This window comes from Lagenorhynchus albirostris, chromosome 12, assembly GCF_949774975.1.
Source record: "Lagenorhynchus albirostris chromosome 12, mLagAlb1.1, whole genome shotgun sequence".
Classification (NCBI taxonomy): domain Eukaryota; kingdom Metazoa; phylum Chordata; class Mammalia; order Artiodactyla; family Delphinidae; genus Lagenorhynchus; species Lagenorhynchus albirostris.
The window spans coordinates 70,864,077-70,882,428 of NC_083106.1; the positions used below are offsets into that span (position 1 = coordinate 70,864,077).

The 18,352-nt window shown below is 37.2% G+C and overlaps 1 protein-coding gene across 1 annotated transcript in view; it reads left to right on the top strand.

Annotated features, from left to right (window-relative positions):
• ME1 (malic enzyme 1) overlaps positions 1 to 18,352 on the top strand; it is a 193,010-nt gene that overhangs the window by 31,555 nt on the left and 143,103 nt on the right. The window contains exon 3 of the mRNA XM_060167405.1: positions 4,739 to 4,888. Coding sequence (XP_060023388.1) covers positions 4,739 to 4,888 — 150 coding nt within the window. The remainder of the gene's footprint in view (positions 1 to 4,738; positions 4,889 to 18,352) is intronic.

An 18,352-nucleotide genomic window follows, 5' to 3' on the forward strand; every position in this document is an offset into this window, starting at 1 on the left:
ACAACCGAAAATACACTCTTTCCCCACAAGAGGATGTAAAGCCCTTGGTGATATTTACCTTTCTCATTGATATCTCTTGACTTTAATACTATGATGAAAAGTTAACTATACAGTTGACCCTTGGGGACTTCCCTGGTGGCACAGTGGTTAAGAATCCAGCTGCCAGTGCAGGGGACACGGGTTCAAACCCTGGTCTGGGAAGATCCCACATGCCTCAGAGCAGCTAAGCCCGTGCACCACAACTACTGAGCCTGAGCTCTAGAGCCTGCGAGCCACAACTACTGAGCCCACGTGCCACAACTACTGAAGCCCGAGCACCTAGAGCCCGTGCTCCGCAACAAGAGAAGCCACCGCAACGAGAAGCCCGTGCACCACAATGAAGAGTAGCCCCTGCTCGCCGCAGCTGGAGAGAGCCTGCATGCAGCAATGAAATAAAGACCTAATGCAGCCCAAAATAAATATAAATAAATAAATATATTAAAAAAGTACAGTTGACCCTTGAACAACATGGGTTTGAACTGTGCAGGTCCACTTATATTTGGATTTTTTCAATAAATACATCCTACAGTACTACATAATCTGTAGTTGATTGAATCAAATGAGGAACTACAGATAATGGAGGGCCAACTATAAGGTTATGTGTGGATTTTTGACTATGTCGGGGTTGGCACCCCAATCTCCACATTGTTCGGGGTCAACTGTATTTAAATACTATGATATAAACTCAGTACATCTTAGGTTACATGATAAAGGGATAAGAGAGGGAAAAATATTTGTCTACATATATTTGTATATATATATTAAAAAATATATATATTTTTATACACATACACACAAACATATTCATAACAAAATAAGGAAGAATGCATGTGGTAATTACAGTCCTCATTTCTGTAACTGGTCACGTGATCGGAGCTGGTATTTATGACTACCTTCTGCCCCTACCCATTTCACGCTTCCTTTGCCTTCAGCCAGTACCTCGGCCAGTCTTGACTCCTTACCTGGTACAGTGAGGCAGATCTTTAATTCTGGAGGGTCTGGGCCGTTAGTAGTCCTGTCTGAATTGGGTTGTTGTAGTTTCCCATTGACTTTAATCATGGAGACCCCCTAATGGATCTCTTGTGTTCCAGACACCCTCTTCCTTACCTCCATTATGGAGTGGGAGTCCGATTTCCCCTTGAAGTCAGGGTTGGTCACCCCAGCCAGCACGGTAACTCCCTTCTTTGCCTGTTAGTTCGGAGGCACGCGGTGCCCAAAGTGGCCAGTGGCAGTCTTAACTTCCAGTTCAGTGGAATCATTGTCTCCTGGTGGAAACATTCCTCCCTTTAGAGTGAACACTTCTAGGCCAGTGGAGCATCATGTCACAGGGACAGGAAGCAGGAATTTCGCTGGCGGGTCACTGGGGGATAATGGTGAGTGGTGCCACTTCCATTTCCACCCCTGTGATTCCGGGACCGGTGAATGCTGGCTATGGGAGAAATAGAACCATATATTGGATGCGGATTCAGAGCGTGTATAACCTCCTGGAGTATCTTGCCCCAGCTTTACAAGGTGTTGTCACCTAGCTGGTGCTGTAACTGAGTCTTCAGAAGGCCATTCCACCATTCTGTCAAGCCAGCTGCTTCAGGATGGTGGGGACATGGTAAGACCAGTGGATTCCAATGAGCAAGGGCCCATTGCCTCACTTCATTTGCTGTGGAGTGAGTTCCTTGATCAGAAGTCATGCTGGGTGGAATTCAGTGGATGAGGCATTTTGTAAGTCCATGGAGGGTAGCTTTGGCAGAAGCATTGTGTGCAGAGAAGGTAAGTCTTCATACAGAGTAAGCGTCTCTTCCAGTGAGAACCAGTGCCGTTCCTTCTGTGATGGAAGCTGTCCAGTGTAATCAACCTGCCACCAGGTAGCTTGCTGATCACGCCATGGGATGGCGGCATATCAGGGGCTCAGTGTCAGTCCCTGCTGCTGACGGATGGGACTCTCAGCAGTGTCTGTGGCCAGGTCCGCCTTGGTGCGTGGAAATCCCTGTTGCTGAGCCCATGGGTACCCTCCATCCCTGCCGTAGCCACTTCTTTTATGAGCCTATAAGTGATGACGGGGCAGCTGAGGACAGAGGCTGACTCAGTTTATTCAACATGTATATTTGCTTCTTAAATTCCTTCACCATCCCTTTCACGTATTTCTTAAGTCCTTCCTTCAGCCGCTTCCATTTTTACTCTATATTCTTTTCCTGGGCCATTTTATCAGCTGCCTCCTCGGAGCTAGTGATTTTCATGTTTTTATCACAGACTGTCCCTCAAAGATTTTTGTTTAATTAATTAATTAATTAATTTATTTATTTTTGGGTGTGTTGGGTCTTTGCTGCTGCGCGCGGGCTTTCTCTAGTTGTGGTGAGCAGGGGCTACTCTTCGTTGTGGTGCTCGGGCTTCTCATTGCGGTGGCTTCTCTTGTTGCGGAGCACGGGCTCTAGGTGCGTGGGCTTCAGTCGTTGTGGCTTGCGGGCTCTAGATCACAGGCTCAGTAGTTGTGGCGCATGGGTTTAGTTGCCCTATGGCATGTGGGATCTTCCTGGACCAGGGATTGAACCCATGTCCTCTGCATTGGCAGGCGGGTTCTTAACCACTGTGCCACCAGGGAAGTCCCTGTCCCTCAAATATTTATTGAGCATCAACTCAGTGTTAGGTGCTCTTTGAGATATTGGGATTGTAGACAATGATCTCTGCCCTCACAGAACTTACCTAAATTATTTTTAAAAAAATATTAAAAAAAAGAAGTAAATAATAAAATAATAAGTAAATTATTTAATATGCTAGAAAGTGACAAGTGCTAATAAAAAAAAGAAAAGGTAGAGCAGGGTACGAGGGATGAGAATGCTGGGGAGCGAATGGGTAGGGTCAATTTGTATTGTCAGGATGGACTTCATAGAGAGGATAGGTTATGAGCAAGTAATGAGAGGCAGTGAGGAGGTTAGCCATGAGGAAGTCTGAGGAACAGTGCTCTTTAGCTGGTAGATTCAGGGACCAGCAGGGAGACCTGCGTCTGGAGCAGGATGGGTGAGGGGAAGAATGGTAGGTCGGGAGAGCAGATTAATGAGGTCACGGAGGACAGATTATATAAAGACAGATTGTGGAGGCCACTGACGGACTTCTGCTGTTACTCCGAGTGAAAGGGGGAGCTGTTCAGGGTTTTGAGCAGAAGGTCAACGTGGTCAGAGCTATATTTCCAGAAGACTTGCTGCAGCGTTGAGAATAGGATGTAAGCCGGGAGAGTATTTAGGAGACTCTTACAGGCAAGAGATGATGGTGATTTAGATCCAGGGTGGTAGCAATGGAGGTGTTCAGGTTGGGATATATCTTGAAGCAAGGCCAACATAATCTTTTAATGTAATATAATATATTAGAGATGAGTGTTAGAGACCTTCCAGAGAAGAGGAGAAAATAGCAAAGAAACAGAAAAGGCATGATCAGTGAAATAGGAAAACCAGAGAATCTGCTGACCTGGAATTCAGGTAAAGAGAGTGTATGGAGCTCTAGGGAACGCCACTTGTGTCAGATGTCCTGACAAGTAAACTAAGATAAGGTCTGAGGATTGATCATTGATTTGGCATTGATGAGTTCCGCATGGTGAGATCAGTGTTTAGCATGTCTAAGAGTCATCATCTTCTTCCCAGTTGTTCATTTTTGGGGTTGAAATAACTCATCTATTTGCCAGGCATTAGAATCCTTGTGTCTCTGACTCCAAATTCTGTGCATTTTCAACTATTCCAGGGAATGAGAACCACCCCCCCCCCAAAAAAAAAGCTGGTAAGGCTATTAAGGACAATTTTGGAAGATTCTTTTAAGTTGCACCAGGCAGTTTGAGTTTTATTCTATAAACCATTGAAGGTTGCCAGTAATATGATAAGGTTGATATTTAGACATCCTCTAGAAAGAAAACTGCCTCTAGAAAGAAAAAGACCATTTGATATAAGTAAAAAGTCCCTTGAACTTGCTTACCTTAGTAATTTTTAGGGTCAGTCCTACATTCCTTACTCATTTTCTGCTTGTCCTTTCCCTTGGCCATTCAGTACTGCAAGGTAAAGTCTTTCTATTTACTTAACGTTTAAACTATGTCTACAGTGGTGTTTTCATTTGTCTTTGATTTGAAAATAGGGACAAAGTCTTTTCAAATATTAAATAAAACTGCTATTTCAGCACTGATTTTTTTTTTTTGGCTGCTTTGGGTCTTCCTTGCTGCATGCCGGATTTCTCTAGTTGTGGTGAGTGGGGGCTACTCTTGGTTGCGGTACGCGGGCTTCTCATTGCGGTGGCTTCTCCTGTTGCGGACCATGGGCTCTAGGCACGCGGGCTTCAGTAGTTGTGGCACACGGGCTCAGTAGTTGTGGCTTGCGGGCTCTAGAGCGCAGGCTCAGTAGTTGTGGCGCATGGGCTTAGTTGCTCCGCGGCATGTGGGATCTTTCCGGACCAGGGCTCGAACCTGTGTCCCCTGAATTGGCAGGCGGATTCTTAACCCTTGCGCCACCAGGGAAGTCCCTCAGCACTGATATTAACATTTTGAATGACACTAGCTCAGGTTTATGGTACTTCATTTTTTGAGATGATTAGGAATACTTCCAAAGTCTTTTGATCAGATGTTTTCTGTGTGACCTACTGTATACTTTGTTGAGAAATGTTTAGTTAGATTTCTAACAGCTATTGTACAACTTTGTTGGAACGTAGATCTAATTATGTCCAATTTCCACAGGTATCTTCTCTTAATGGATCTTCAAGATAGAAATGAAAAGCTCTTTTATAGAGTGCTAACGTCTGACATTGAGAAATTCATGCCTATCGTTTATACACCCACTGTGGGTCTGGCTTGCCAACAATATAGTTTAGCATTTCGGAAGCCGAGGTATGTAAACTCTTAAGTACAATTTGTGTCTTTCTTTATTTTTTCGTAAAGTGTTTGCAATAATTAAAAAGAATTATGGAATGGAATTGAAGTTTGGAAAAATCTAAAACAAACTTCATTTAAAAGAACATTTAAAAATATAGTGTTTTATTTCTGATTTAAGATCATGGGAAAGTATTTTTTTATAAACCAATTTGTGTTTCCTTTTACAGACAATAAATGAGCTTTTTTTTTTTGGGAAAAAGTAGTTGATCATAATTAAGCTTGGCTCTGAGATGGTAATTACCACTATTATGTTTGTATTTTACAAGTTAAAACAGAGATTCCCAATTTTCCTGAAAATAAGGAGTATATTGTTTCCTAAATTCAGAGCTGGCATTAAACTGGCTCTTTTGTTGATTTCTTTTAAATGAAATTGTAATCACCTTTAAAGATGTATAAAATATATAATATAGTTTTTCTAAAACCATAGCTTTATTTATTATATCACTAAATACTTTTGCAGCAAGAAACAGTTGAAATAAGTATCAGTGCTTTTAACAGCAGCAACAATAAAGGCTCGAGTTGACTGTATTTGTGCTGCTTATAGTTCTGAATTTAAAGATAAAAAAGAAATGTTTATAAGTTTATACCACAAAAAAAGCCTATTGAAAATACTGTCATTGAAGTGACTATTTTTGAGGTAAGATCTGAAAGTTAGATTGAATATGTAGATTTCTTGAAGGTATATTGATGTAGTGATAGTATTTTGCACACTTGTGCCACATTACCTTTTGTATAAAGAAAAGAATTAGCCACATTATCCCTTGTATAAAGGGAAGAATTATATGTAGATGGTCTGTTAAATTACACTAATAGCATGTATCTATGTTGCATTTATATAATGGCTATGTTAACAGTGAGCAAATTTTTTTCATAGAAAAACAAGAGTTAGAATTTAGCTGGTAATTGTATTATGACAGATAATTCTTTTTTGAGTATATCAGTATTTTTTAATCTTACAAATAATACATATTCATTATTGAAAGAATGAGAAAATACATATATACAGAAGGAAGAAATATTTTAAAAATACGCAATGTCATCATAGCAAAAATTCCAATACGTACAAATACATACTGTTTTCCTTATAGAAGGGATCAAATTGTATAAACTGTTCTTTACCTTACTGTTTCTCTGAGTGGCATCATAAAATATATATGTCTGTACATGTCTATAAAATATATTTCTACATAAAGAAAGACTCTTAATAAAAGTGTAAGTGTATACATCTTAGCTGTTTTAAAATGTAATTTAAGCATATTTGTTGAAATTCAAAGTTTTCTATGAGATCCTGAGAAGTGCTAACAACTATAAGACATGTAGAAGAGCTTAGCTCAAAGTATTTGGGTTGAAGTTGACATAGAAATCCCAATAGCAACAGTTATTTTTTTGAGCACTTACTAGGTACTAGATTTTCTACGGGCTTGGGATACATTGGTATATATGTAAATCTAAAAGCAGAAGAGACAGGGAAACAAAAAGTAATTGTCTAGCGTGTTGGGAGGCAATAAGCGTTATGGGGAAAGAAAGAGTTGAGGAGGAAAAGGGGGATGCGGAGTGTCATGTGCTTGGGGGGAGGGGCAGTAGCTGTTTTACATAGAGTGGACATTGCAGGTTTCATTGGAAGATGATATTGGAGGGTGAGAGGGGGAGATACAAGGGGGAATGTGTACCATAGAGTAGCATAGAGACAGGGTGGAGTGAGAGAGGGCTGAGTAGTAGATGAGGTCACAGATGCAGGATAAATAAGAGGGTACAGAACCTATAGCTTCTTGTCGGCTATTTTGAAGAACATTGGCTTTTACCATTAGTTAAATGGGTAGAAGAATCAGGTAGCAGGCTATTGCAGTAAACCTAGTGAGAGATAACAGTGGCTCAGATTAGGAGGGTAGCAGTGGAGTTAGGGGTAAGAGTTCAGTTTCTGGATAAAGATAAAGTCCCGAGGACTTCCTATTGGATTGGAGGCTTCCTAGAGCAGTGGTTAAAAGTATGGGCTCTGGCGTAGATGGCCTATTTTCCCTTACTGGTTTTGCCACTTGTTCTAGTGTTGAATAAATTAGTTAACCTTTCTGTGCTTCAGTTTCCTCCTCTGCAACGTGGGGATAATACTACAGCCCAACATCCTTTATCTCCATTTTTTAAATCCCAAACTTTGAAGACCAAAACATAAAAAAAGAAAAAATCTCATTTGGGACCAAGCCTGATCTATCGGAGCCCATTTGGTGGCAAAATTTGAACTGAATTTATATGGGGATATTTATAGCATTTATGTGACTTAGTGTCATTTTTTTTTTCTTTAGAAGTATTAGTGTATTTGATTATGGGGAGCTTTGTCAGAAATAATCTGATAGGTGTGTAGATAGATGGAGATAGATAGGTAGATAGATAAGAAGGAAGGAGGGGAGAGGGAGAGGAAAGGGGAGAGATGGGGCGAGATGTAGCAGGGCATTCATAGCAAAATGCTCACAAATGTTGATTCTAGGTGACATATTCATGGTATTAGTCTATCAAATTTTCTGCCATATTTGAAATTTAAGGAATACTTTACTAACAGAGAGAAAGTAAAATTTCCACAAGTGTTTCTAAGTGATCTCTTTATGGCAGTTTTCTGTCATGTTGATTTTTTTTGTCATGTTGATTTTTAATGTGTATATTTTGTTAAACTTCTGGTGATTTTGAAGTTCTTTTTTATTGAGATAATATTTGACATGCAATGTTATGTCATCAGGGAGGACGTCTGTGGTTGTGATATCCCTCCTGTTTGTCGGCCGCCAGCCCGGGCGTGTGGGTCCTGAGTAGACCGTGTCTCCACCTCTTCTACCCATCTCATTGTGGCTCCTTCTTTATATATCTTTATAGTTGGGGATAATCTTTTCTGCTAGTCTTCAGGTTGTTCTCATAGACAGTTACTCTGTAAGTGGTTGTCATTTATTTTGGTGTGCCTGTGAAGGAGGTGACTTTAGAATCATCCTACTCCATCATCTTGATCTTGCCCCCCCCCCCTTAATTCTTTTTTTTTTTTTTTTTGCGGTACGCGGGCCTCTCACTGTTGTGGCCTCTCCCGTTGCCGAGCACAGGCTCCGGACGCGCAGGCCTGGCGGCCATGGCTCACGGGCCCAGCCACTCCGCGGCATGTGGGATCTTCCCGGATCGGGGCACGAACCCATGTCCCCTGCATCAGCAGGCGGACTCTCAACCACTGCGCCACCAGGGAACCCCCCCACCCCTTAATTCTTTAGTAGAATAATTCTCATGGGTTCTCCCATGATTATAAAAAAAGAAGCCTGTTTGAAAATGTGTTATGTGACATATATCTAGATATTATATTTAATTAGAAAGGAAATTGTGATTGTGTTCGAATAATGATGGCTCTTTCAGGCATCAGTTAGCCTCTAGACTATTTTTTTTTTAAGCCAAAATTGACAAATGTCTTTTCAGCCTTTCCTACTGCAACAGTAGGTATTCAAAGACATTTAGAAACTAAACAGGAGGATTATACCTCTTGCTATATTTACTTTGTGGGTTTGGTGGTAGCAATTAGGAACATAATTAGTGAAAATTAAGGGTTAATAGTACAGGTACTGAGCTTAGTACAGTTGCAAATAGGTATATCTTTTGATCTCATACTTTTTTATATATCTTAATGACATACTTTCCTATGGCTAGATATTATTTTTCATTTTGAATATGGCATTAAAATCTGGCTAGGCATCCAAAAATAAATTCTTATATGAATAACTCTACTTGTAACATTTTTTTCTTGAGGTATGATGCTGGAATATTCATTTGTTGGTGTTGTGTGGAATTTCTTTTCTCTTTGGCATAGATACATTGTGTGGGGTTTTTCAACATGTCGGGGATAATGATTTTTAAGAATGTTGAGTTTGCTTAGATTATCTTGTTCCCATAACATTCAATTCTTGCAGAATTTTCGGTATTTGGTAGTGCATTATGCTTATGTCAACACATCTAATTGTGACTAATTTGTAGATGATAGAGATGTGATTGTTGGAAGCTGAAGACAAGTTCTTTTTTATATTTTTGCAGAATGCTGATCCTACTGTGTTACTTAAATTACTTGTATTCTGTGAAACTGTTCTTAAAGAAAAGTTTTGTGCAAATTGATAATGCAGGTTTATGTAAAGGACAGCTAAAGCAGATTTATGTAATTTCTTTGGAAATATTTCTGCCTGCTATATTTTACACTGCATTTTCCAAGAATCATCTCCTTCTCCTGTAAGTTCTTATCAGCTACATTACCACTTCACCATGCCTTTGGCAGTTAATCATGTTCCTGTTTTTGGTATTTTGAATGTTCTATCAGGTACTCTTGGTCTCTTTTCTTTTTTAATTTAATTTATTTCAGTTTTTAAATTGAGGTATAATCGACATATTAGTCCCAGGTATATAACGTAACGATTCGATATTTGTACATATTGTGAAATTATCACCACAAGTCTAGTGAACATCCATCACCATACATAGTTACAAAAGAACTTTTTTCTCGTGATGAGAACTATTAAGATATACTCTCTGAGCAACTTTCAAGTATGTAAAGCAGTATTATTAACTATAATTGCCATGCTGTATATTACATCCCCAGGAATTATTTATTTTATAACTAGAAGTTTGTAAATTTTGACCTTCATTCACTTCTCCCCGTCCCCCTCCCCCTACTTCTGGCAACCAACAGTCTGTTGAATCTACAAGCTCAGTTTTTCTTTCCCCTCTTGGTTTCTTTTGTTGTCATTTTACTCTTCATTTAGTTACAACTAGACTGTAAGCATCTAGAGAGAAAGGATCATATTTTAGAATTTATTCCTGTATTTCCCATGCTGTTTTAAGCTTAGTGTCTGGTTGGTGCTGAATGAATGTATGTTGTTTGCTACCTTACAGAAATAGTAACTTAATATTCCTTTATTCATCTACTCACGAAGAAAAACGTAAAGTATTGGTATGATCTTTGTATCTCCTACTGTTTTAAGCTTACTGTTTTAACAGGTAAATTCTCATAAATAATAGATCCGAAAGAAATTAGCTTCATTCCAAGGAATCAGGTTGTGAGGAAGTAAAGTTCTGATTAAATATAGACCATACAACTTTAAACACATAATTACACTCCTTTCAACTACTCATCTCTATACAGTACATCACTGATACAATTTTGGCAAAAAGGATGAGCTAATACAACAGTTTGTTGGTGATAGTTTTTTTAAAAAAGCATTTGCAAAGTCTTTTCTGACTAGTACCATTAATTGGTTTGCCAACACTTAGGTGAGAAAAACCATTCAGTGCTCAATTTAATCGGAGAACCAGAGTTAACTAAAATTAAACAGGATTCTTTATTGTAAAATTTCTCAGAATAATATGTATTTTGAAAGTTTTTTGGTTGAGGAGAATTAGATTTAATATAGATAATATAGTTAACATAATTTTGGCACAAAGTAGTTTTTCCCAAGTAGTGGTTATTACAACTGGTACCATTATAACTCCTGGATTTCTGGATGACTAAAGGAATGATGGTGTCATTCACTGAGTTTCAAAATAATTGAATATGTTTATGAGAGATATAGAAAGTTCTTTTGGGGACATGTTGAGTGTTTTTTTTTTCCTCAGGCATTTTATTTTATTCTTTATTGAAGTATAAAGAATAAAACAACACATTGATGTACAATGTGTTAGTTTATATACAGAAATATATATATACATATATATTCTTTTTCATATTCTTTTCCATTATGGTTTATTACAGGATATTGAATATAGTTCCCTGTCTTGTACAGTAGGACCTTGTTTATTTTACATATAGTAGTTTGTGTTTGTTAATCCCAAATTCCTAATTTATCCCTCCCCCTCTTCCCCTTTGGTAACCATAACTTTGTTTGCTATGTCTGTGAGTCTGTTTCTGTTTTGTAAATAAGTTCGTTTGTATCATATTAGATTCCACATATAAGTGATATCATATTATATTTGTCTTTCTCTTTCTGACTTATTTTACTTAGTACAATAATCTCTAGGTCCATCCATGTTGCTGCAGGTGGCATTATTTCATTCTTTGTTATGGCCGAGCGATATTCCATTGTGTGTGTGTGTGTGTGTGTGTGTGTGTGTGTGTGTGTATATCCCACATTTTCTTTATCCATTCATCTGTCAATGGACATTTAGGTTGCTTCCATGTCCTGACTATTGTAAACAGTGCTGTGAACGTTGGCCTGCAGGTATCTTTTAAAATTATAGTTTTGTCCAGATATAAGCCAAGGAGTGAGATTACAGGATCGTATGGCAACTCTATTTTTAGTTTTTTAAGGAACCTCCATACTGTTTTCCATAGTGGCTGCACCAATTTACATTCCCACCAACAGTGCAGGAGGGTTCCCTTTTCTTCATACTGTCTCCAGCATTTATTGTTTTACATTTTAATGATGGCTGTTCTGAACAGTGTGAGGTGATACCTCATTGTAGTTTCAATTTGCATTTCTCTAATAATCAGTGACGTTGAGCATCTTTTCTTGTGCCTGTTAGCCATCTGAAGGGACATGTTGAATTTTAAATGTTTTTGGGACTTCCAAATCGAGGGGGAAGTCTAATAGGCAATTAAATGTATGTACCTGGAACCTAATGTATTTAAGGATCCTAGTATTTTAACTCAAACATTATATATGCTACATAAAAGGTACATGTTTTGATTTTGGCAATGATGAAGATTATTAACAAGACTAATTGTCATAGAGAATCAGTAAGATGTGGTTTTTTGCTTATTTTTTCCCAGAAAATTCTTAGAGAAATGCATGGAAGGAAATACTAAGATGAACCAAAACAAAATACTAAGATAGTTTTTCTACACTTATTGTTTATTTGTATACATATTTCCTTTGGAATTCTAAAAAGGACTTGAAGTACAGTATTTGTTATTTAATTGCGAGGACCAAGCTTTCTTTATTACCTCATGTGCAATTTCATATGAGAATGTCTACCTAGTAATATAGAAATGGTCGTAAACATGACCATGATTAGACCATGATTATTGTAATGGAAATATATAGTTTATCCAGAAGGGCCAAAAGTTCAGCAAATTTTGTAGTCTTATAGGGTGAGGGTGTTGGTTTTAATTGATATTTGGCTTATGAAAGAGCAGTAAGAAAAAAGCTTAAAAGGAATAAATGTAAAAAGAAACCTTCCCAAAGCTAATACTCCTTTAACCCAAGAATGTCCTCATTATACACTGCAGATTATAATTAGAATAGCTATCAAATGAATAGTTAATAGGATGAACACTTTCATATTGTATCCTGTTTTATAAATTTTCACATTTTAAATCTATCTGGTTTTCTTAAACAGTCTTTTTTTATATGTACTATACAGGTATATGATAGAGAGTTTACTTTATTAGGCTATAAATATTTCAGTAACTCAGTAATTAATTATAAATAACGACAGTTTAAGTTGCTTATGGAAAAGAAACATGATTTCACAGCCAGTTTTTTTTGTTTTTTTTATATCATTTTTTTTACATCTTTATTAGAGTATAATTGCTTTACAATGGTGTGTTAGTTTCTGCTTTATAACAAAGTGAATCAGTTATACATATACATATGTTCCCATATCTCTTCCCTCTTGCGTCTCCCTCCCTCCCATCCTCCCTATCCCACCCCTCCAGGCGGTCACAAAGCACCGAGCTGATCTCCCCGTGCTATGCGGCTGCTTCCCACTAGCTATCTACCTTACGTGTGGTAGTGTCTATATGTCCATGCCTCTCTCTCGCTTTGTCACAGCTTACCCTTCCGCCTCCCCATATGCTCAAGTCCATTCTCTAGTAGGTCTGTGTCTTTATTCCTGTCTTAACCCTAGGTTCTTCATGACATTTTTTTTTCTTGAATTCCATATATATGTGTTAGCATACGGTATTTGTCTTTCTGTTTCTGACTGACTTCACTCTGTATGACAGACTCTAGGTCTATCCACCTCATTACAAATAGTTCAATTTCGTTTCTTTTTATGGCTGAGTAATATTCCATTGTATATATGTGCCACATCTTCTTTATCCATTCATCCGATGATGGACACTTAGGTTGCTTCCATGTCCTGGCTATTGTAGATAGAGCTGCAATGAACATTGTGGTACATGACTCTTTTTGAATTATGGTTTTCTCAGGGTATATGCCCAGTAGTGGGATTGCTGGGTCATATGGTATAGTTCTATTTGTAGTTTTTTAAGGAACCTCCATACTGTTCTCCATAGTGGCTGTACCAATTCACAGCCAGTTTTAATAGCTGTGAGTTACATGTTTAACCCGTAAAGCTGTGGTACATTGAATAGTTCTATCCTTTGTGATGTGGTCCTTTGTGATCCATTGTGATGTAAACTGCCAAGTGATCCAGTGCCCAGAGTATCTCTTGCTTTCCTAGGTCATCTCACTTTCAGAGCTAAGGGGCCTTCTGGGAAGAGGTCAGAGGAGGTCCTAAACCTCTAAGTAGTCCTGGATACAGAGCTGCGCAGGTGGACCAGGAATATTTTTTATTGAATTTGGCTTTCTTCGATTAAGCCACTTTAGAATCTTTAGAAATATTTAGGAGACTTTTGAGAACAGGGAATATTTTTCATTGATAGCTCTGGTTCAGTTTGTTATTTTTATTTTTTATTGTATTGGAATTTTCTGTTTCTACAATTTTATTGTGTTAGAATCTCTAGAAATTGAAATAGTTGGTGTTTAAGAGAGCAGCTAATTTTTTAATGCTTCTAGAAAAGTTATTTAAATATTAGATATTAATAAGCTTTTCACCCATTATCCGTGGTAATAAGCCTTTGATTTGGATTTATACTTATTCCAAAATATTCTTTTGTTCATTTCTTTCTTTTCCCGTGACATAGGCCTGATATTTGCATCTACCCACCCTCCCTTTTTTTAAAAAAAAACAACACTACATGGTGGAATTTTTTTTCAAAAATATGAAACAAGTTATTGGAATATTTGGACTAGTTCAAGTTTCTTAAATGTTACCTCAGTTGATTTTTTAGAGATAATTATTTGCAAAAAGTTGATTTTCATTTATTATGGAGATTTAGAGGATGATGATTTGTTGAACTACTAATTAATTCAAATTGACTGTTTTTTTCTGAACAGACTAAATGTCATATTTATGAAAATGTATATGTGATTTGTGCTAAATAGGAGTGAGGTAGAGTAGCCTGTATCTTATGTTCTGACAATACAGTGTGTGCCCAGAAGTAGTTAAAAATACCAAACTATCTTCTTTCTTAAGTATTGCCTTAATTAGGAAAAAATCCGGAGAATGGAAAAAATGTAGGCATGATTCAAAGAGCGTTCTTTCACATCAGGATCTAAGGATTGTCTAAACGTTTGCATAGACATATAAATCTCTTTCGCAAGGCAGTTAAACTTATCTTTTACTGTAAAAGACCCTTAAAAAGTGTCAAGTAACAGTTCATCAAGTCTCCATATTCAGCTAGAGACTCTAAGTGTGGAAAACTTGAATGGAAATTTAAGTTTAGGATCCAAAAATAACTTTACTACAGTCTGTGTGGTACACCCAGGTGTTTTAAGTTTGCACATAGCATGTGGAGAATTATGAAAAATTACCAAGTTTTATCTCAGGTAGTCTTTATGAAAGTGTATTGATTTGGGCGTTATTATGTTTTTAAGAAGGATTATAAGTGCCAGTCTTCATTACTAAAAATAAAGAATTTTTTTAAAGGGAGGCAATAAATGGTTCTTTACATCACCTTCCCAGATCACATCTGGAATATTGTGTTTAGTTTTGGATTCCATATTTTTGAAGTGACATTGGCAAACTGAGATATACCCAGAGAAGAGTGACCAAAGCAGTGATAGTTATTGAAAACTTGTAATATGAGAAAGAGTTGGTGGAAATAGAAATGTGTAGCCTAAAAGATAAGACTTGAAAGGGACATAGTTAGGTCTTCAATTATTTGGAAGATTTTCATGTGGAAAAAAAGTATACTTGCATGGAATTGCCTCAAAATGTAGAACTAAAATCAGTAGATAGAAGTTATTACAGGGATGCAGATTTACAGTCAGTGTAGATGAAGCTTTTCTGATAATTTATCTGACATTGGAATAGACTTTCCTTATTCTCCTCATTGAAAATGTTCATGTGGTTAGATAATCAGTCATACACATTATAAGTGAGATTCTTGCATTGGGTGTGATTGTAAAATAGTTGAATTCTAAGGTCACTTTTAACTAGAAAATTCTGTGAATTTTTAAAAGAGCAGCCTACAGAAGAATAATTCCAGGTATTTGGAACACCTTACAACTAACTCATCATTTCAAATAACCTTGCTTTCTAATTCAGGAAGTTTTTAGTAGCAACTTTAAATCACAATTTTAGGATTTATTAAAAATAATAGATTTTCAAATAAGAAGGATTGTGAACAGATTTCAAGTGATTTGATGACACATCTCATCAAAATTCGTACTCCTTCCCCCAGACAAACCCACAAGCACATGTCAGTTTACACAGCTGTATCCTGGTTATAATGTTTCTGTTAGTTTGAATGGATAAAAAGTTTAATGTTGACATTTTCTCATTTGAAGTAATTACATTCTTCTCATCTGATTTTTAAAAATTTCTCTGTAGTTTTTTTCAGACTTTGTTCTGTATGTGCTTTTAAACTGTTGTTTTTTTAATATATTTTCCTTAACTTAGTTACAGTTTTAGCTCCTAGAGAAATTATTAGGAAGAATTTTCCCAGAGGTAGTGCTTTGTCCCTCCCCCCGACCCCTGCCCCCCCAATCAGTAGTTGAGGAGAAATAGCCAGGCTAGAGTTTGCTTTTATTCTTTCCACCAAATTTCCTTTGTGCTTCTTAGGTATGCTTCTGAAAATTCAAAGGTCTGTTTTTATGACAAAGTACTCTGTAGTTAATATCGTGTAAGAATTATTTTATATACCTTTAAAAATTTTGGTTATTTTATACGTAGGTAATTTTATAGTCTCAGTTTTAACTGTTTGAAGTAAAGTCATAATTGAAGTTGTCAATTTGAGCTCCTTACTATATATTTTATAATAATATTTTATATTCACTGTAGTAAAATTTATAAAATATTTGATAGAATTCCAAATTATGTAATTATCTACTTAAAATAAATCATGAAAGGTATTGAATTTCATTTCTTTCTAAGCAAGGAAAATGTTCATTTATCAATATAAATTCTAGTCTTACTATGATTGGCGGCTGAATGAATGACATTTATAATAATTTGGAGGGTATCATATTTTACACATTTTACAAAATTAGTGCTGCTTTGTGAAGTTAAAACATTTTCACTATGAAATGAGGTAATTTATTTTAAAAGCTGAAAATGGTATGTTATTTCCCTAATGGAAGAAGTTAATTTTTATTGACAGCGTGCCAAATAAATACCATCTGTTTGATGAATTCAGTATTACCTTAGGATTCTTTCCAGTGTTTTCTGCTGTGGAAAGTACGTTGGATTTTAACCATCAGAACAACACCTATTTATGCTTAATTAATTGGCATGCTCATACTAGTTTTAAAATGAATAAAGAAGAGCTTATCTCATTGTTTTTATGTACATTTTCAGTTCACATTTATTTGGAAACAGTAGTTGAGTGTTAATGGAGCATGTGGAGATAGAGTCATTAACGTATACTACTTGTTGGTTTTTAAAATCTATGTATTTTATGATTTAATACAGTCATTCCAAGGAAACTCAGTATCACCAGGTTGTTAAGTACCAGAATTAGGGCTTGAACTCATTTTTCTACTTTGTAGTCCTCTGTTTTAGAGTTCTCCAGAGAAAGAGAATCAGGTGTGTGTGTGTGTGTGTGTGTGTGTGTGTGTGTGTGTGTGTGTGTGTGTGTGTGTGTGTGTGTGTGTGTGTGTGTGTGTGTGTGTGTGTGTGTGTGTGTGTGTGTGTGTGTGTGTGTGTGTGTGTGTGTGTGTGTGTGTGATTTATTTTAAGGGATTGGCTCACTCAGTTGTAGAGGCTGGCCAGTCCCAGATCCTCAGGGTAGGCTGTCAGGCTGGAAACCCAGGGAAGAGTGGATGCTGCAGTTCACTCCAAAAATGTGCTGGAAGAATTCCCTCTCCCTTGGGGAAGGTCATGTAAAGTCTTTTCTAGTAAGCTCTTCAAATGATTGGATGAGACCCATCCACATAATGGAAGGTAATCTGCTTTATTCAAAGTCTACTGATTTAAATGTTAATCTCATCTAAAAATTATCTTTACAGAAACATCTAGACTAATGTTTGACCAACTATCTGGATACGATGCCTAGCCAAGTTGAGAGACATAAATTTTTTTTTTTAATTTTATTTTTGGCTGCGTGGGGTCTTCATTGCCGTGCGCGGACTTTCTCTAGTTGCAGCGAGCGCCGGCTACTCTTTGTCACGGTGCGTGGGCTTCTCATCACGGTGGCTTCTCTTGTTGCAGAGCACGGGCTCTAGGCACACGGGCTCAGTAGTTGCGGCACGTGGGCTCAGTAGTTGTGGCTCGTGGACTCTAGAGCGCAGGCTCAGTAGCTGTGGTGCATGGGCTTGGTTGCTCTGTGGCATGTGGAATCTTCCCAGACTAGGGCTTGAACCCGTGTCCGCTGCACTGGCCGGCAGATTCTTAACCACTGCGCCACCAGGGAAGTCCTGACACATAAAATTAACCATGACATCCTCCTAGACTCATGTTGAGTCGTCTTCTTGCACTGATTAGGTTCTATCTTGGATCTGAGTTGTTCAGAGAAGCTACACTCTTAACATGTAGCTTCTTGGGCTTTTCCTCATTGACTAGTATGTGTTCTGATTTTCAAAAGCTAAAATTGTATGTTGTGTTGTTAATTAAAATTTGTCTCCCAAATAATGGAGTGTTTCCATATAAAGAATTTCATCTATTGCTTTCTAGAAGACTTAATTCTAATAGATACTCCATAGGAATATTGTTCAAATATGGTTTCACTTTAAGAAGTTTCTAACACTAATTGATTTAATGACAGTAATTTAACATTTAAACCTAGTTTTAGAAATTGTCAGATAACAGTGCTGATCACTCAGTTCTGGAAGGTCCCTGCTTTGTTTTCTTCCCAACTCTGCCACTTCTTCAAAATCTTTTTGTTGATTCTCTGTGTTCATGATTTCTTCTCTCCTTCCTTTCTTTAACAGAAATGTATTGAGTGTCCACTACCTGCCAGGCACTTTACTAATCTGAATATAGGTAAATAAAAGAAGTATTTCCTGCCTTTGTGGAATTTATAAGTACAGGCATACCTTGGAGAAGTTGCAGGTTTGGTTCCAGACCGGCACAGTAAAGTGAATATCACAATAAAGTGAGTCACACAAATTTTTTTTGGTTCCCCAGTGCGTATAAAAGTTATGTTTACACTGTACTGTAGTCTGTTAAACTGTGCAATAGCATTTTGTCTACAAA